Genomic DNA, 20,080 nt, shown 5'->3' on the forward strand with positions numbered 1-20,080 from the left:
GCCAGGGAAAGCTTCTCAAGAGACTGGGCCCGTTTCCCTCTCCTGGTCAGAACCAAGGAAGGAGCTCAGCGGTGGCTGCTGGGGTCCTGGCAACGTGTGGCTCCCAGCTGGGGTTTGGCCTGTGCCTCCGGGGCGCCCTCGCCTGGGACCCTCCCTCTCCCCTCCTCCTTCTAGCAGCAGCGTCTCAGGTGGCAGGAGAAGGTGCAGTGCCAACTTCAGGCTCCAGACGTGCCCTGCGTGACAGCCGTGCATCTCAGCAACACGGCCAGGAGTCCACTCCGGACCAGGGCTTCCCAGCTTTAATGTGCGCGCCTCATCTGGAGTCCTGTGAAAACGGAGACTCTGATCTCGCAGGCTGGGCGGGGTGCAGGATGCTGCGTTTCCAACAAGCTCCTGGGTGCTGCTGGTGCCACTGCTCTGAGGACTACGCTGGGGCCTGAGGAACTGGATTCTTGCTGGGCTGAGCAGGATGTGTTGGCATCACGTGGACGCAGAGCTGGGCTGCCTGGCGGTGGCCCAGTGGCTGACAGAACCCCACACATGGACACAGAACCACTTTTCCCACGCAAGCCCTAACCCCTAATGCCAGGGAGACCCACAGTGGAACACACACCCAGACGGTGCTTTGGGTTGGCTTCTCCTAACACCCTTCCCCCAAGCCACCTCCTCCCACTGGGATGCCAGGTCTAGGAGCCAGCTCTGGCCCTGCCGTGGCCCTCACAGGCTCTGCCCCAGCCCCTCCCCAATCTCGGAAGCATGGAGCTGTTTCCTGGGGTCCCTCGTTACCGCCTTTCCTGTGTCCGAGACTCCTGCCTAAAAGTCTGGAGCCCCAGCCTACTTTCTCCAACACCCTCGTGGGATTTGCGAGGGACCCTCTGGGAGGAGGTGTGAGGTCAGGACCCACTGCCCAAAGGGAGTCCATGCTCTCCCGTCCCACTCCTCTCAGCAGCACCCCTGCCCGATTCCACAGACTCCAAAATGTCTCCAAATGAATTAAAGAAGCCACGGTCAACCCACATAAATGTGCCAACAAGCATTTTCATTTCTTTATTTTAAGGACACTGGGAAAGGAGCCAGTCCCCTGAAGAGAACACTCTGGTCAGTTGGTGGAGGCCAGTGGGATGCCATCAGGCCTGCTTTCCAGGAGGGGGTGAAGGGTTGGTGCAGGGTGCAAGGTGACAGTGAGGTTAAAGGTCAGAGAGGAGGGGCTGAGGAGGCCACCTCCCACCAGGAGTAGACAGCTGGTGGCTTGGGACTGGGGTGGAGCCGCGTGGGGGATGGGAGGGGACTGAGCATGGGCCTTCATCTTCACTGCCCACTCCTCCCTCTCCCTGGCTGTGCCTGCCTCCTGGGATGGTAGGATTTGGGCAGCTGGAGCCCCAGGTGCTGCCGCGGCTGAGGAAGGCAATCCCGGTCAGCTGCCTTCTCCGTTCCAGGGTGGCCGTAGCCAGAAGCAGGACCAGACGAGGACATGGCCTCTGCATTAAAGCCCAGATCCCAGGGAGGGTTGGAAAGGCTGGGCCTGGGACGTGGGGATGATGAGAAGACCCAGACTGCCCCCCACCCCAGCCCCGGCCCCAGGGCCAGGGAGCCGCCTATGTCTGCACGTGGGTCAGCTGGATGTCGCCCCCCACTTCCAGTTTGTTGATGGCGGGCAGGTTCCTCAGGCGATGGTAATATTCAAACAGGTGCTGACCATCCACGGCCACCTTGAGGCAGTGCGCATCACACAAGATCCACACCTGTGCAGAGATCATGCCGTTTGCACTACACTTGGGAAGTCCTCCACTCACACTGCAGCCCCCTGTCTCCCTCCCTCCTTCCCTCCCTCCCTCCTTCCCTCCTCAGACGTTAATAAGCCCCTCACCTGCGCTCCATCCCCACTGAGTGACGACGCTTCACTAAACAGGCTGTGCGTGCTCCTTCCCTTGTACTGTTCCCTGGCCTACAATACTGTTCCCACCCCATCAGGGACAGGAGCGGTGGCCTGTGCTGTCTGCATCCCTCGGGCCCAGCACACAGGAGTGCTCTGGGCCTGGGCTCCTGCAGCATCAGCCTCCTAACTGGTCTTTTCCACCCCAATGCCTTCTCCATGAGGCAGTCAGCGTACAAATGTTAAAACCTCCTTCCCTTCGCAATAGCTAACACTCCTATCACACACGCCATGTGCCAGGCACTGTCCTACGCATGCTACAGATACTGTCTCATTCCATTCTTACAACTCTAGGAGACTCATATGATTATCAACTCCATTTTGTAGATGAGGAAAGTGAAGCACAGAGTAGTTAAGTCACTCGCCCAAGGTCATACAGCTGTCCACAAATCAAAGAATGTTGCTCCCTGGCTTGAAACACTCCTGTGTGGCTTTTCACTGTGTTAAAATCCAAGCTCCTTTCCATGGCTGCAAAGCCCTACATCAGCCATTTTCAACTCTGATTGCAGAGTATAATCACTTAAGGCATATTTTAAAAATGCGAATGCCCAACTGACCGCCTCGCTGGCCTGGGCTGGGGCCCCAGCACTGATATTTCCTTTGTAAGCTCCCTGGGTGGTTTGAATGTGTAGTCAGGGCGGAGCACGCCTGCCTGCTGTTCCTGGACAGGCCACACCTGCACCTCTGCACGTTGGCCCTCGCTGCCCCTCCCAGGCTCGCTCTATCTCATCGCTCTGTTTTGCTTTGTGCGTGGCACTGTCGTTATCTGTGACAATCTGTCCATGCTTTACTTTCCTTGTTCCTTCCCCACCTAAACTGTAAACCCCCTGGAGGCAGGACCCGGTCTGCCTGCTTCATGACTGCGCCCCCAGCACGCGGGCTGCTTCCTGCACAAAGCGGGCCACAGGAAAATCATTGTTGAATGAATAAGTGAAAAAATGAAAAACACCTCCTTCTTGGATCTGATTTGACACTTACTGGCTGTGTGACCACAAGCAAGTAACCTGCACTTGTGAGTTTCTTTCCTCATCTGAAAAAGCAGATCCCAACACTTCCTTCATGTGGGATAGTAATAATAATAATAATAATGATAATAATAATAATAAATAATAATAATTTGTTGGCCACCTTCTCTTCTTCTGGGCCCTCATCCCAGAGGCATCAGCCCCCATCCTGTTCAAGGTACCCCAGACCTCCTTTACCCCTCCCCCTGTGCACCCGTAGGAGCCTCTCCGAGCTCCAGACTGCGGTGCCTCACCGAGAAGCTCTGGCCTCGGACGAAGGGCATTTTTCGGGGCAGACTTCGCTCCTCAGACCCCCAACAGTTGTTGATCTGGGTGTTGCGGACCACAGCGTTCTCATCAAAACGGGGGTTCAGGTGGAAGGCGATGTGGCTCCCAGAGCACAGGTTGATGTGGAACCTGGGGTGGGCGGCCCACCTGAAGCTTTGTCCTCTGAGTTCTGAGCCCCATTTCCTCCCTGTCATCTGCAGCCTGCCCGAAGCCAGGGGAATGGCTGGAATGACCTTGAAGGGCTCTCTCTTCCCAGAGGTCACTGGAGCCCTTGCCTTACCTCTGAGCACTGGGCAGGACAGTGCCCGACAGGATGATGGACTTGGATGGATACAGTCCTCCCGGAATGGTGGTGACAAAAGGCATTGGCTGTGGGAAGAAGGGGGACAGAGCAGCCAGTGGCAGCCAGGGCAGCTGCCACACGGAAGGGGAGGACTGTACCAGTTCCCATGACTCTGGGCTGTCAGCTGAGAGGAAGCCCGCAATAGCTTTACTTGGTTCCGTAAAAGCCAAAGGAAAACTTTCCAGTGCTCCTCAAATTCATGGGCTTAGATTAGTGTCACAAAAGGAATTTTGGCCAAACACAACAAGACTCGTGGGATGAAAAGGGAGGGCCATGCAATGTGCTCACATTGACATGACAGTTTTAAGGTTGAAAACTCCTCTCCACAGTCTTCTACTTCGCTGGGATGCTTTGAAGCCCTTCAGCTTACCAAAGGACCGCTTTTCATTTTTCAAGGCCAGTGGATACCCCTGCAGCGGCTCTTCACCCCCAGCCTGCCCACCACAAACAGAACCTCCGCCCTCCCTGAGAAGCCACTTACATAGGCGGGGTGGGGGTACATCACAGGTGGGAGGGCGGGAGTCTGTTGAAAAGAAACCAGGAAATTCAATGGGAGAGCTCATGTGTGCACGAGCACTCACCCACGCGCACCCACGCATTCCAGAGGGGCCTCCACTGTGAGGCTGACCTCGTGAGGCTTTGGCCCTTGGACTCTCCCATCCACCTCCCTTTTCATGTTAGCCTTCCTGGAACTTCCTGCCGTGTTCCCGGACCCCACCACGGTCACCTGCCCCTCAACCTCTCCACAGGCAGCCCCACTAACGCTAAACTCCCGGCCTGATTTGCACCAGCAGGAGAAGAGCTTAAGCCTTTGATCAGGAGTGACATCCGGGGAACATAGGATGCAGGGCCAGGAACCTCACATCCGGGTGCTGGGGCCACTGCACTCCCCACTTGGTGACAGGTGGACCAGTTTCCCTCCCGGTCTCTAGGGGACCTGCCTTTTCCACCACTGGATAAATCCTGCTTCTTGCAGAATCTCTGCTGTCCCAAGAACAGCTTTAGCCACATGTCACCTGAGCCAAGGACTCAGCCCCAGATGTCCCCATCCTCCTTGCTAAACCGCTTTCTTCCTGACTCTAGGGCTCTAGGGAGTTTAGTTCTTGGTGAAGGAGGACACTGTGCAGCTGTGAACTGGCCAGAACTTGTAGACTTACAGAGAACATCTGTCCAGGGGCGCTCTGCACCATGTGGATGACTGTCTGGGTCTGGAGGAAAGAAACCAGGTCTCACCCAGGCTCTCCCATGTGAAGACCACCAGCTCCCACCAGAGGGCGCCACACGGCAGGCACCTCCAGGGGGCGTAATCAGCCCAATGGCCCCACAGACCCCACAGAGGGTGGGTCCAGCTGTTTCTTCTCTCAAGGGGATGAGGGAGGGCAAAGGTTAGAACCCTGGAGAAGACAGATGGGGACGCTGGTGGCTCTGGCCCATCTTTCCTCTCAGGGAAACGTCTCTCAGCCTAGCCTCCCTTTGCAGGTGGGAGAAGGGAATGTGGGTCACGGTCTTCCGTGGCTGCCCACAGGGTGGCAACTCAGGTTGTTTCATCACGGCCAGCCAACCACATCCAACCCCCCACCTCGCCAGGCCGGGCAGACGGTCAAGGGCCTGGCCTCTGCCCTCCCCACTCCCAATGGGAGAGGCCCAATGCCTGGCCCCGCCTCCTCCATGAGCCCAGAAGAGCCAAAATCAAGAGGATCCAAAAAGAAAGCAAGAGACTTACAATGGGAGCCGGGTTGGCAGGCCGCACGCCGGGAGGCTGGAGGGGTGAGGAGAGTCAGAACGGTGGTTATCTCGGGCACCAGAGAACGGGAAGAGACGATCGCAGAACTCCAGGGAGGCTCTTGTGCTCAGGAATGCCTCCCCAGACACACCCGCCTCCCTCTTGCTCCCAAGCAAGCCTTCCTGAGCCCGTGGCCCCCAGATTTTTACCCCCAGGTGCACAGGGCTTTGGGGTTGGGGGGTAGGGTATCCCCATTGGTTCCTCTCAAGAGAGAGAAGACTGGGTTTGATAGAGACCTCACTGCTTTCTGTAGCTCCCACAGCCAAGAGCGTTACTTCCAGTGCCATATCTCACCCGTAAGGTGAGAAGGGGTATTTGTTGAAGGCCTGCTGTGGGTTGATTCCTGGGCTTCAGTGCTTTCCAATGAGGGAAGCAGCCTCAGCTCCTGTGTTCCTGGTGAGGCAGTGAGGCTCAGAAAGATAAAGCAACTTGCCCAAGCTCACCCAGGTGGAAGGGACCAAATCCAAAACGGCAGCCAGTTCTGTCTGACTGTATCCAGCACACTTTCTATCCTCCCCAGCGCCAGGACCAGGGCCGAAGTTGGGCTGCCCTGCAAAAGTTCCCCGGGGCTCAACCAGTCCTGAAGTCAACGTGGCAGGAGGCAAGTGCCCTGTCTGTACCGTGATGGGCCATAGGAAGACTGTGTAGACAAAGCGCCCCTCCTCCCAGTCCCCACTGCTTGAGTGGCCAGAGGAAGGGCTGCTCGCCTACTTGTCCTGGATCCTGCCCCACCCAGTAGACTGTTCTTGCCCTGGCTGGTATCCCATTCTTCCTGGCTGTGCGAACCACATTCCACATTCATTCATTCACTGAGACCCTACTGAGTGCCAGGCACTCTGCAAATGAACAAGCCACGGTCCTAGCCCTCTGAGGCCTCATGGGCATAGGGAGATGGGGTGAAGTGACAGACACAGACACGCAAACACAGTTACAATGGGGTGCTGTGAACTGGCATGGCACAGATATGTACAGACTCCATGGGGACATGGCGGGAGCGTCCAACAATATTCTGGGCAGGGAGGACTCCCAGAGGAGAGACACTTAGGCAGAGCATGGAAGGGCAATTAGGCGTGTGATGGGGGCAGGTTGGCAGAGGGTGCTTCCGGGACCAGGGACAGCATATGCAAAAGCATGGTGGCCCGAGAGGGCGTCGCGTGAGCCGTGGAGGCTGCGTGAGCTTCGTGGGGTGGGGGTGAGGCAGGGAGGTTGACTGGGGCCAGACTCGGGAGGAATCTGTATGCCCTGCTGGGGAATTTGGGCTTTATTTGAAGGGCTTGGGGCTGTTAAGATTTTTAAGCAGGGAGAGGGTGTGATCAGATTTGCTTATAAGAAGGTCACTGTGGCAGTGCTTGGGTGTGGGGGGTGGGGAACTGGACCCCTGTCGTCATGGTGAGGAATCCCAGAGGCCTGGGCCACGTTGGTGACTTTGGGAGGGAGATACATTGGTGCCTTGGAGAGACATAAAGAAGGGGGAGTGAAGAATCCAGGGCGACTCCCAGGGCCCCAGCTCTGGGTGCCCAGCGGACAGAGACAGGGAACTCTTGAGTGGGCACGATGGTGCCCGTAGGCCCTGGTGTCCTGCTGGCTGGGGCCGGCCTCTCAGACCCTCGGTCCTTCCTGCTGTCTGCTCAGCCACCCAGGGCCTCTGTGTCGAACTCACTTTTTGTCTGCGCCCCCTGGGCCTGGGTGGGAAACAGACAGGCTGGGAGAACGGCACCATGGAGAAGGCGGGCTGAACAGGGACTGTGCGGGGGTTCTGTTAAAACAAAAGGCACCGGCTGGTGAGGAAAAGCATTAATAGAGCCAAGGAGAAGCTGAAAGGCAGAGGCAGGGGCAAGAGGGAGAGACCAGGCAGGCAGGGGGATGTGGCAAGGGGGTTAGGGCCATGCCGAGGCGGGAGGGGAAAGGGCCAGGCTCCCGTGAGCAGCACAGGGGGGCAGTCTCCCTCCAGCTCTTCCCTCCCACCAGTAAGGGAGAAAGTCAGGGAAGGAGGGAATGAGAGATGAGGACCAAAGGGTGAGGAGCCCAGATTTGCTGAGGGCCTACTGTGTGCTTCACTCATCTCAGGGAGCTCCCTTGAATGCCAAAAGGGTAACAGCAGCTCCCATCCAGCTGCTGGTGCCCTGTGGGAATGTGGGCCCAGCATACCCTCATCTTCCCGTTTTTCATGTGGTATTGGTATCTCCTGACCTTCTTTAGTTTTATTTATTTTATTTTGTTATTCAAACTAGAAGTTTTTAGAGATGGGGTCTTGCTGTGTTGCCCAGGCAGAACTAATTCCTGGGCTCAAGCGATTCTCCCGCCTCAGCCTCTTGGGTAGCCAGGATTGCAGACCTCCACCACAGTACCCGGCTCTCCTGACCTTTCAGATGTTGGCAACACATTCAAAGTCTTTAAAACACAGAGGTCAAACAGACCCTGGTGTGGGCCCAGGGGGCCATTGTGTGACCTCTGATATCTGTCTCCTCACTGAACCACACAACCACCCACAGGGGGCAGGCAATGACCATGCTCATTCTACAGATGAGGAAACCGAGGCTGAGAGAGGCAAAGTCGCTTGTCTAAGATCCCACAGAGGATGAATGGCAGAGCTGGGAATCTGAACTGGATTCAGTTTGGTTCCTGAGCCTGGGCTCTTTCTAGAACAACATGGCCTCCTAACCAGGATGGAAATTGAGGGATGAAGAGAAAGGGGCAGCCGAGGAGCCTGGGAGACCAAGGCAGATGTTCTGGACAGAGACAGTGACACAGAAGGAGGGGCAGAGTGACAGAGGAGAAGGGGCGGGCAGGCACTGGGACAGGGAAGCAGAGGTTGTCCCCAGAGTCACCTGGATAGGAGACTGGCTTGGGTCCACCCAGCAGGGCCTAGGCACAGCTACGTGGGCCCTGCATCCCAGCCCCGGGGACCGGTACAGGTGGACAGTCTGACCTGGAAGCTGATGTAGGACAGCTGCACAGCGCCATTGACGGAGATGGTGTCCACACGGTGGAAGGGCACGCGGTGGAAGTACTGCACGAAGAGGCTCCCGTTCACCATCACCTGCCACAGGAGAGCACGTGTTCCGGGGCAGGCGCCCCAGACCGGGATGGGGACCCCCCCTGCATTCCTGGACCCTCCTTCTAGAAAATGAAGACCTGAGTCTGGGCCTCACTGTGGGGCCAGTTACAGGAACGTGTGTGACCCGAAGGGCATCAACCCGAGTCTCTACTGGGCTCCAGTGGTTGGGTTTTCGTTCTTCTGGTCATTTACTGCAGTAGGTTTGTCTTTCTAGTCTTAGCTCACCTGGGGCTTCATTTATTTATTATTTATTTATCCTTCAACTTTTTCTTTTTTTTTTTTGAGACAGAATGTCACTCTGTCACCCAGGCTGGAGTGCAGTGGTTCAAGTAATTCTCCTGCCTCAGCCTCCCGAGTAGCTGGGATTACAGGCGCCCACCACCATGCCCAGCTAATTTTTGTATTTTTAGTAGAGACAGGGTTTCACCATGTTGGCCAGGATGGTCTTGAACTCCTGACCTCAAGTGATCCATCCTCCTCAGGCTCCCAAAGTACTTGGATCATAGGGGTGAGCTGCCATGCCCAGCCCCTTCAACTTTTATTTTAAGTTCCAGGGTACGAGTATAGGATATGCAGGTTTGCTAACTAGGTAAACGGGTGCCATGGTGGTTTGCTGCACAGATCAACCCATCACCTAGGTATCAAGCCCAGCATCCGTTAGCTAATCTTCCTGATGCTCTCCTTCCCTGACCAGGCCCCAGTGTGTGTTGTTTCCCCCGTTGTGTCCATGTGTTCTCGTCATTCAGCTCCTACTTATCAGTGAGAACATGCGGTGTTTGCTTTTCTGCTCCTGCAATGGCTTCCAGCTCCATCCATGTTCCTGAAAAGGACATGATCTCATTCCTTTTTATGACTGCAGGGGTATTATTGAAATATGCATAAAATACTCATCGGGAACAGAGGAGAAGTGACCTCAGGTTGCATACTGAGTGGATGGGAACATCCTTATCTCAGATAAGCATACTCAGACTGACTGACCCACCAGCTTCTCAAGCCCAGAGACCTACTCTGCTTGCAAAGGTAATTTGCAATGTGCTTACAAAACTATACCCTTAATAGACCCTGGATAAAGGCTGGAACAATGTCGCTGAAAAATAAATGTTACCAGGGACCTGGAGAGGAGGAATGGTGACAGCAGAGGAATAGAATGAGCTTGGAATTCAAAGACACACAACACCAAACAGCAACGTGATGACTCCCCTAGTTCTTATTTTCAGAGTAAAAGAAGCAGCAGGCGCACCTGTAGATTCAGGTGAAGGTGCAGAAGGAGACTACGCAGCCATGGGTAACACCTTACAAGGAAATGGTCGTGTTATCTGTGTAGTGGTGTCACTCTGGCTGAATATCAAAGTGATTACTTAAAGGTCATTCACCTGATAGGGCTGGGAGTCCTGTGGGTGAGAGGTGGGGAGGGGATTCCTGCTCACCTTGAAATCCGAGCTCTGCACCAGGAAGCAGAGGTCAAAGGGCATCCCCTTCTGGAGGGGCATGTGCATCTTCCTCTCCTCGGGCCCCCATCTTCTTTTCTGCCTCGTGTTGCACACCACGTACCCTCCCTCTTCAAACCGAGGGTTGAAGTGGAAGGCAATGTCGTTTCCACTGAAGCCGGTCTGAAAGTCCACAGCAAACCTAGGCCCAGGGAAAGCAAATAGTTCTCTGTGGCATGGTTTATTGCCAGGGATAGCACAGGAGGGCCTCGGCGCCTCTGCCCTGCATTTGTCTGGGATCTTGCGTAGAACCTGCCTGGCAGAGACTGGTTGGTTGGCATCCTTTTTTTTTCTCTAACTTGGATCTAATGTGTTTTTGTGCAATTATTGCATTTTGCCTTTACAGCATGATTTTCTAAAAATAAGTAGAAAATGGCTAAGGAAAAGTGCTGGCATGAGCAAACAAGAAGCATAGGTCTTGGAAAGTGATTACCAATTGGTACCAAAGATGGAAGTTGCTAAGCACACCTAGAAGACAGAGCCTTCCGTGCCAGTGGACACTTGTTGGAGGCCAGCACTTGCCTGACTAAGTGGAAAAGAAGAGAACAAATGTAAAGAGCATGTGAAATTGGGTCTGGGCGCAGTGGCTTACGCCTGTAATTACCACACTTTGGGAGGCTGAGGCAGGCAGATCACTTGAGCCCAGGAGTGGAAGACCAGCCTGAGCAACAGAGTGAGATCTCATCTCTACTTAAAAAAATATATATAAAATATATATATATAAAATTAGCTAGGCATCATGATGCATGCCTATAGTCCCAGCTGCTTGGGGCGCTGAGATGCGAGGATCTCTTGAGCCCAGGAATTCGAGGCTGCAGTGAGCTATGATCGTACCACTGCACTCCAGCCTGGGTGAAAAAAAAGAGTCCTTGTCTCAAAAGAAAACAATTAATTAATTAAATGAATAAATGGAGAAGATTGCATTAGAAATATCTCTGCATGTATTTTTCCTTTGGAGTCCTTCAGCTTCACCCCTGTAGTCCTTTGGAAATTCCTGCCCCAAGGAAGGGAGAGGCAGAAAGCTCCTGAGAGGAGAGCGCCCTCTGAGGTAGGATCTGTCTGTTCCACAGGATGGGAGTGGGAAGCCCTCCTGGTGCTGGGAGGTGGGGGAGGCGGAGGGAGAGGGAGAGAGGAAGGGGTGGAAGATCAGAGGTATGGTCCTGATTCCCCTCGTTGCAGGGTTCATGGGGATCGGGGTCTCCCTGCCCTTGGCATCTCCTGGGGGCACTGCAGGCTCTCAGAGAAGTCCCACAGCAGCATGGCAATGGCAGAGGAGGTCACCAAGAATCTAGGTGGCCGAGCTGAGGTTGAACTGGGATCTGTGAGGCCCAGAAGGTCTTAAGGAGAGGTCCCCTGGGACCTCGGAGAGCGAGCCATGAGACCAGAGGCTCTTCTGTGGGCCCCGCAGACTTCAGCAGGCAGCCACCCGTGGTCTCCCACCAAGACAGGAGAGAGCTGCACACCCCTGTGCCCCTTGGTCGGGGTTCTTCGGCAGGGGTCAGCCAGGCCTGCGTGAGGGTCTAGAGCCCTCCCAGCCCCTGAGAAGCCATGTGAGCTCGTCTCTGTTCCCAGTCAGCCCACCTTGGGAGGGAGGAGGGGGTGGGAAACTGCCCTGATACAATGTTAGTATTTTGAATTGACTTAGTAGTTTCCAGAAAAGGCCTTGAAATCAAAAGAGACCAAATTACTTTGAATGTCAGTTTTCAGTATTTTCACGTTAGCAGAAGGAGAGCTTCAGAGTGGATGAGAGCAGTATGGGAAATGGAAGAGGTTTGATTTTTGTAACTCTTAGTCACAGTGTGCAAGGTTCAACCTAGAACATAATCCTCCAACTCTGACCATCCCACTCCCTCCTTAGACCACCAGCTCCCAGGGCCCCATTCATCCCGGAGTCCAGGTTAATGGCGCCCCTGGCTGCAGGTTGTGCCTGCGGAGTGGTGCCCGGCAGCATGGGTTAGGGACGCATTGGGCCTCCCCTGAGCCAGGCACGTGAGCTTGGATGTTGTTGTCTGAACTAACCCAGGCTCCCAGGCCCAGTGGTTTACTAAGGGACGAGGCTGGAGTGAAACGTTTCCATCCATTACACACACACACCTGCTTCCACTGGAGCTGAGAACAGTCCCATTGACAGTGATCTGAAGTCCGTCCTGGAGACCCCCTTGGATAGTCCCAGAAAAGGGGACGGCCTGCAGGGAGAAGGTGTGGGACCATCAGTCAGGTGGCCGGCCTCCCATTTTCTCCCCTCCAGCGCTAGTCAGTGGCCAGCCCGGGTATGACAGCGCCATGCAAGGGGATGGGGTGCGGCTATGACCAGTATATACGGAGTCTCAGCCCCAGGGGTCTTAGGGTCCCGTGTGGAGGCAGACACAAATCCAATTAGTTACTCAGACAGTCTAAGCTTGTGATAAGGAGAAGCCTGGCCGTGAGAGGACACGACAGGGAGCTGAGCTTGTGTGAGAGTCTGAGAGGCGGTGGAGGCTGCATCAGGAACGCACCAGGCTGAAGGCCTTCCTTCCAGGCAGGGAAGAGGCAGGCAGACGCCCCGGGCTGGTAAGGAACTAGGTAGTAATGGGGGCTGCCGGACCTCCTGCCAAGCTCCCAGCAAAGTGCCCAGGGCCCTGGCTGGGGACTCAGGAGGCCCAAGGGAACAAAGGGACCCATCAAGGGTCCGCAGGTTCCACCGAGAGGGTCACCTGAGAGGGACAAGAAGAAGGCATGTCCCTCTCCCCACCACCACCATATAACGATGGCCACCGTCACCTTTGCCCTCCTGGCCACCTTCAGCAGAGTCTGTTCCCAGATGCCGTCTGCAGCCATGGGGCAGCCGCCTCCTCTACTTCTGCCCCCGGGCTCCCCATTCCTTCCCTCAGGCCCTCAGCAGTCCCAAGCCCTAGTGTAGTTTCCCCACCCATCCCAGGCCCCACGGGCTACCACTGTCAAATTCTCTCTTCCGGGGCTCTTTAAAGGAGCGATGGGCCATGGGGAGGATGCATCGCTTCAGAGTCAGGTCTGAATCCTAGCTCTTCTGCTCATGACCTGAGTGGCCTTGGGAAGCCTATTTCAGCTCTCTTTGCCTCAGTTTTCTCATCTGTAAAATGGGAAGGTGTTTCTCCTACTGCATGTGACTGATGATTTCATGAGAAAAGGCCTGTGATGGAAGAGATTGGCACATAGGAGATGCTTCTCCACTGTCACCCACCCCCCACCTTGATCTCTCTGAGCAAAATTCACAAACTGGTACTTCCAGTTTTCAAAGTTTATTCCGAAATGCCTCATATCCAGTGTGGTTCTATAACCCGCATTAAAGCACAGTTCTATCTCCTGGCTGATTTTCACATTCTTCAAGTTTTTAATGTCTTCTCTAATATCTCCTTTAGGTCAATTTCCAACACAAATTAAATGCCTAAAGGAACCAGGCAGGTGACGTGTTATGAGTCAGATGGCCAGATAGGGAGTGGCGGGGACTGTGGCAAAGTAGACGTCACACCCCTCGCCTGAAAAGTCAACATCTACTCAGCGCTAACCAATGATTATCATCCGGGCCCAGGATTGGCAGAGCTTCCAAATTTTTAAGAGAAGACAGAAACCTGGATTTTTTTTTTTTTTTTTTTTTAAAACTTTCTAATTTCTTGGGGGAAAATTTTTGTCAAAAAGGATTATGTAAAAGTTCCTGGCTGGGCACAGTGACTCACATCCATAATCCCAGCACACTGGGAGGCCGAGGCAAAACAATCATTTGAGCCCAGGAGTTTGAGGCCAGCCTGGGCAACATAGTGGGACCCCCATCTCTACAAAAATTTAAAAATTTAGCCAGATGTGGTGGTGAACACCTTTAACCACAGTTACTTGGGAGGCTGAGGTGGGAGGATCACTTGAGCCTGGGAGGTCGAGGCTGCAGTGAACCACGATTGCACCACTGCACTCCAGCCTGCGCAACAAAGGGAGACCCTGTCTCAAATGAAACTCCCCAAATTCCCATATTATAGAGATACACAATGAAATATTTGCAACGGAATGGTATCTCTGGATTTGCTTCCACATATCTGAAGGTGGGAAGGGAAGTAAGTGAGGGAGGGTGTAGGATGAAGCAAGATAGGCCTGAGTTGATCATTGTTGGAGCAGAGTGATGGGTGTGTGTTGTTGATGGTACAATTCCCTCTGCATGTTTGAATTTCCTATAATAACAAGTTAGAAGAAACACTGTGAAGGCCAAACAGAAAACACCTGCCAGCCAAATTCAGCCTACTGGCCACTGCTTTCTGGTCTGTATTGCTGAGTTGTGTGACCACACAGAACCCTGGGAAACCCGTCCTCGCTCAGTGTACACACCTGGCTCCGTGAAAGCCCCAGGAAATCTGGGATCTGATTCAGACAGACTCTGCTCCCCATGGATTTGAGGGGGTGTCTTTTGTTGCCCCTCAGGTCAGGTCTGAACTCTGCCATTAAGTACTTTAGTGACCTCAAGCAAAGCACAGCTTCTCTGTGTCTCTGACTTCTCTTTCTTGTCCCTGTCTACACCCGCAGTGTGGGGGAAGGAGGGTCAGCCTGATCCAGGTATGGACCAGCATGACCTAGGATTGGGAAGCCTGTTGGCCCTGAAACATGTCTGTGGAACATTTTTCCCCTTGCCTGTTTGTGGAGGCCTGTGATTCTCCCCAGAGCCTTTCACACTATCATGAGAGTCAGCGCTGGAAATACACACCCTCCTGGGAAGCATGCGGCCTCCACTCAAGCGTATTCACACCACAGCGTCTAGAATTGAAGGCAGAGTGTGATGGACACGGGCTCGCAAGTACATACAAGGCTTAACTAAGGAAGCCAGGAGGGAGAAAGAGCAAGTACAGATCATGGGGGCGGGACAGGGCAGGTTAATCTCCAAGGCAACAAGTTCCCCAAAAAAGTTCTGTGAGGTTTCAAAATGTCTTAAATGGCACCCCCAAATTCTGAAAAACAAGACTTTTTAAAAATTTTATTTTATTTTGAGATGGTTCTCACTCTGTTGCCCAGGCTGGAGTGCAGTGAGGGGTGTGATCACGGTTCACTGCAGCCTCTGCCTCCTGTGCTCAAGTGATCCTCCCACCTCAGCCACCCAAATACGTGAGACCAAATAAGTACATGCCACCATGCCATGCCCCACTAATTTTCAAATTTTTGTGAAAAGAGCGGATCTCGATATGTTACCAGGGCTGGTCTTGAACACCTGGTCTCAAGTGAACCTTCTGTTTGGCCTCCCAAAGGGCCAGGATTTTCAGGCATGAACCACCATGCCTGGCCTGAAAAATGAGATTTTAAATTGAATATTATCCTACAAACAATGTTATTCATTGCAACATTATAACACAAAGGATTATGAAGCAAAGCATTGGAAAGAGCCAAAAAGCCTTTCAACAGTAAAAAGGTGAAATAAATTGGGGTATTTCCATATAATATAACAGGTTCTGTGTAGCCTTCAAAAGAAAAGAAAAAGAGGACAGAAAAGAAAAAGAAAAAGAGGAAAACTGAGCACCGATATGGAATGATGCCATTTGTATAAAAAGTGGGTGGGGGAAGGCTATGCACTTGGATTTATTTATTTATAGATAAAATATCTCTGGAAGATTTTACAAGAAACTTGTAACACTGGTTATCAGTGGGCCTCCCCCCAGAAACATCCCCATTTGAATCCCCGGAAACTGTGAATATGTTGTAGAAGGACCTTTGCAGATGTGATTAAATTAATAATTTTGACATGGGGAGATTGTCCTGATTTTACAGGTGGTCCCAATGTAATCACAAAGGTCCTATAAAAAGGAGCAGGAGGATCAAAGTCAGAGGTAGGAGATGTGACAACAGAAGCAAGAAGCTGGTATTGGGGGTTTTTTTGTTTGTTTGTTTTGTATTTTTTTTTTTTTTTTGAGACAGGATCTCATTCTGTTATGCAGGCTGGAGTACAGTGGCTGGTCTCAGCTCACTGTAGCCTCCACTTCCCCAGGCTCACATGATCCTCCCACCTCAGCCTCCCAGGTAGCTGGGACTACAGGCATGCACCACCACGCCTGGCTAATTTTTGTCTATTCTTTGTAGAGTCATGGTCTCACTTTGCTGCCCAGGCTGGTCTCCAGGTCCTGGGCTAGAGATCCTCCTGCCTCGGCTTCCCAAAGTACTGGGATTACAGGCATGAGCCACTGCGCCTGGACAAAGCTGCTGGTTTTAAAGATGGCAGAAGGGGCCATAAGTCAAGGCATGCAGGCAGCCTCTAGAAGCTGGAAAAGGAAAAGAAACAGATTCTCCCCTGGAGCCTCCAGAAGGAAACAACCTTGCTGACACGCTGATTTTAATATCTGACCTCCAGAATCATTAAGAGTATAAATTTGTTGTTTTAAGATTGGCCAGCCAAGGCTGCTGTGGAATTTAGATCTGTGTGTCCAGGAAACCCAGGAAAGCAACTGGACCTACTTTTGTTCCATAGGGTGCAGGAGGATGGATTTTTGCACTGGATTTATGGTCCCACGGGCCTGGGCTCGCCTCCCAGCTCTGTACACTGGCAATTCTGACATTGGCCAAGTCGCTTGACCTACCCGTGCCCCAGTTCCCTCCTCTGAATGGTAGGACAGTAACACCACCCGGCAGGGTTCTGAGAGGACTGGGTGTGATGCCGTGTGCTGAGCCCCTGGCTCGTGTCAGCCTTGACAGTGCAGCTCTTTGCATGGAACGAATAGATTCCTCTGCTGAGTCAAAACTTGCTCTCTGTTCCTGGTTGTGCCCAGAGACCGGGGACTTTCCCTCTTCTTCTTATCTGGAAGTCTAGAAAGCAGAGCTGAGCCCTGCGGACCAGAATGTGGGTGGCTTTGTTCTGTACTCTGCATCACCAGAGGACACCCAGGCTCGGCCCTGCCAGTAGGGAGCTCAGCCTGGCTGGCCAGGACTGCCCGCCAGCAGGAGCCAGTATGTGGCCGTTAGCGAAGGTGCCCCGTGGTCTCAGAGCCTCCACCGTCCTGCTGGCCACCTTCCACGACACTTTGATTTTAGCCTTCTGACCTCCAACACTGTAAGAACAAATGTGTTGTTTTGAGGTTGGCCAGCTAAGGCAGCTGTGGCATCTGGATCCATGTGTGTCCGTGAGGGCTCTGGGTGCGACCAGGAACATTTATCCTCACGGCAACCCCCGGCCACTTTTACAGATGAGGAAACTGAGGCACAGAAAAGTTCAGTCACTTGCCTAAAGCTACACAGCTGGTCAGCAACAAAGCTGGGATTTGAACCCCAGCACCCACATTTCTAACCACCACACAGGCTTCCTCTCATGAGGAAGCTGAGAACATCCTTATTCCTGGCTCTCCCAGTGCTTCCTGGGCCACACAGCAGGTGGTTCCAGCTTCCCCACGGCCCTCCAAAGAGGCTGAGCTACATGAGACCAGAAAAGAAGTGGGAGTGAGGTTTCCAAGCCAGGCCCTCTTGGCACTCAGCCCTCCTCAGCAGGACAGCGAACTGCGTGACCTTCCCCCACTGTCGGCACGTGGAGGAAGTGTGGCTCCGATTGCCAGAGGGGTCACCGAGTGAGGCTTAAGTGTCCCACCCCAGGGGAGCCCCGTGGGGTAGAGGGGTGCTCTGGACACCCACGGGGGCTGCACTGACCGTCTTTCTTGTCTGGGCTCCAAGGCCCTGCTTTAACTCTTGGAAACTCTCTGATGTCCATAGGAGGATTTTCCTTCTGAATCCAAAGATTAGATAGTAAAAACCAGTTACCAGAATGATATGTCAGAACCTGGAAGAAGCTCTGGGATCCCCTCTCTGACAGAAAACCAGAGATGGGGTGACAAGTCCAAGGTGGCACACGCTGACCGTAAGGCCCGCCCAGCACCGGCAGCCCGTTCCGGCTTCCCCCACTCCCTCTGTGCAGGTCCTACCTCAGGGGCCTCCACAGGGTGGCTAAGGGGTCATTGGTGACAGCCAGGAGGAAACAGGCCTGCTTTCTCCACTCTTCCTCTGGAGTTTAGAAAGCAGAGCCGAGCCCTGCAGACCAGAACCTAGGCAGCCTCATTCTGGATTCAATGTCACCAGAGGGCACCCAAGCTTGCCCCTGACCTCTGCTGAGGTGGGCCCTGGCAGCTTCCCTGCCCTCAGCACCCTGCCTCCCCACCCAGGAAGGGCCCATCAGCCCACCCTCTCCAGCCCCTCGGGAAGCTCTTTGCCAAGGCGGGGTGAGATCCTATGACAGGACCCGGCCGAGGACACAGTGACCCCTGAAGGTTCCTGGGCTCTTGGCACTGCCACTCCCATCTGGGGACATTTGGCAACTGGCCTTCGCCTCCCTGAGCCTGACATTTTCTCTGTATGAAGGGGACTCATAAATCTCACAGGCTTTCAGCAAGGCACCTGCAGCCCTCTGACCCCACACTGCAGGGACAGTCCTCGCCCCTCTCACCTCTGACACTGCCCCTCTGCTGATGCCCTCACATGCCCATGCCTGGTTAACTCTGCCTCACCCTTCAGAGCACAGACACCTCCTCAGGAGGCCTTCCCTGCTGCCCCCGGACTCCCAATAACACGAAACACTCCCAAAGCTCTGACAGTGTTCCAGGCACCGTTCAAACACACTAGATACACTACCTTAATCCATAGCCCAACCCTGGGAATGGGGGGCTCAAGTATTATTCCCACTTTACAGATATGGAAACTGAGGCCCAGAGACCACTGAGGCCAGATGACACTGCCCAGCCAGTAAATGGTTGGACCCAGGGAGGCCATCTTCACAGTAAGCACCCTTAACTACCATGCCGGGTAGTATCCTTACTGTCCCAGAAGCATGCTTGCTTCCTCTTTACATGAACCATCCCGCTCTACACCTCTCCCCCTGAGCACACAGGACAGGACCGGACAGCTCAGTCAACACTGTCAACCTCATGACTCGTGGGGACGAGCATCCCTCCAGGCATGAGCGAGCTCAGCGTGGCACAGGTGTGCCAGGATGACCTCCGCTGACATTTCTGCCCTGCTTGTGTTCTCTTTGGCTTGCCCCTACCCCTGTCCCCTGCCACCCAGGAGTTGCTTCCTCAGAGCCCCAAGGCTCTGTCCCCCTGGCTGAGGCAGCCCTGTGCCCACGGCCCCAGAACTCACTGGGTTCAGGTAGGGAGCCTGGGAACAGCTGAAGGCCATCTCTCCACCGCCTCTGTGGCCACCGCTGCCTTTCACACCTGCCAGGAAGTCCTTTGCAGTAGGAATGACTTGATGCAGAAATAGAAACCAAAGCAACTTGGCTGTTATTCAACAGGGAGGAGCCAGCAGCAAGAGGAAGCGGGTCCAGAGAGAGAAAGGTAGGGTGCTGGGTGAACTGCAGTGACGCTTACAGAGGGACGTGGGCACTCCCAGTCCCAGTGACCTTTCCCTCCTCCCTCTCCTGTGCTCAACCCGAGCCTGAAGCATATTTGGTTCATAGAGGTCTACAATGCTTGACCACACTGACATGACAGCGAGTTGCCAGATGACACTGCCCAGAAGTATGTGGCTGTGTGTCCTGAGCACGCTTGGCCACGAAGTCCAGAAAATAATGGGGCTGGGCGTTGCCTGTGCACGGGGTGCTGGTGGGGAAGGGCGGCTTCAACCCATTTTACATATAGAGAAGCTGAGGCTCAGAGTCTAAAGGGCATGCCCCAGGTCGCACAGCTAATTCGTGGTAGCCTGAGCTATATGAAGATTCTCAGACTCTTCAAAAAGTGTTTCTCCTCTTTAAATTTATATTATTCATGTAAAAACATAATTATGTAGAGGGGAATATTTTGCAAGAAAAACACCATAATGAAGATTTTTATTCTAGAGTGTGGGGTGCCCAGGAGCTTCTGATCCTCCCTCTCGGTGAATCTCTCTTTCTTCTCCTGCTCTTCTCTATCTTTATTTTCTGCGCTTTAGGATGGGGAGAGAAGTCTTGGACATAATAGAACATTTCAAGTGACATGGGGCTGGAAAGGGACATATGGCATGAACTGCCTTTATTTGGCCTCAGCACCTAATTAGGGGAAATAATTGGCCGAAACAGAGAATAACAGGATAGGCTGCAGAGGGGGAAGGGAGCCATGAAATAAACTGACCTGAAGTTGACCAGGTCCCAGTGATGTGCTGGTGAGAAGGCCCAGAACTCAAGCTGGGACTGGGCGGGTAAGGGCTGTACAGGCTGAAGGGGATGGCAGGTGCCCCAGGGCCACACGTGA

At 53.7% G+C, this 20,080-nt stretch overlaps 1 protein-coding gene across 3 annotated transcripts; it reads right to left on the bottom strand.

Moving 5' to 3' along the window:
* Positions 1–1,020: 1,020 nt before the first annotated feature.
* Positions 1,021–19,109, bottom strand: LOC126938997 (galectin-9B). 3 transcript variants are annotated; one of them, XM_050763832.1, is made up of 11 exons: positions 18,993–19,106; positions 11,991–12,082; positions 9,837–10,038; positions 8,281–8,391; positions 7,012–7,107; positions 5,292–5,327; positions 4,726–4,776; positions 4,050–4,091; positions 3,506–3,594; positions 3,192–3,354; positions 1,021–1,742 (listed from the first exon to the last, which is right to left on the bottom strand). In XM_050763832.1, exons 1-11 carry the CDS (start codon positions 19,029–19,031, stop codon positions 1,596–1,598), a joined length of 1,068 nt encoding a protein of 355 aa, XP_050619789.1. In that variant the 5' UTR covers positions 19,032–19,106; the 3' UTR covers positions 1,021–1,595. The 3 variants fall into 3 exon arrangements, with proteins under 3 accessions (XP_050619789.1, XP_050619790.1, XP_050619791.1); XM_050763833.1 differs by lacking the exon at positions 7,012–7,107 and having other exon boundaries at positions 18,993–19,109; XM_050763834.1 differs by lacking the exons at positions 3,192–3,354; positions 7,012–7,107 and having other exon boundaries at positions 1,664–1,742; positions 18,993–19,102.
* Between the last annotated feature and the right edge of the window lie 971 nt (positions 19,110–20,080).

This window comes from Macaca thibetana, chromosome 16 (genome assembly GCF_024542745.1).
Source record: "Macaca thibetana thibetana isolate TM-01 chromosome 16, ASM2454274v1, whole genome shotgun sequence".
In the NCBI taxonomy this organism is placed as follows: Eukaryota; Metazoa; Chordata; class Mammalia; order Primates; family Cercopithecidae; genus Macaca; species Macaca thibetana.

Excerpts from the sequence above, each read along its gene's own strand:
- LOC126938997 (XM_050763832.1), bottom strand. The coding sequence starts at position 19,031 with ATGGCCTTCAGCTGTTCCCAGGCTCCCTACCTGAACCCA. Across the intron at positions 8,392-9,836 it reads TGCAGAGCTCGGATTTCAAG|GTGATGGTGAACGGGAGCCT; the intron begins GTGAGCAGGAAT and ends CTCCTGTGGCAG. Across the intron at positions 4,777-5,291 it reads CTGCCAACCCGGCTCCCATT|ACCCAGACAGTCATCCACAT; the intron begins GTAAGTCTCTTG and ends TCTTTCCTCCAG.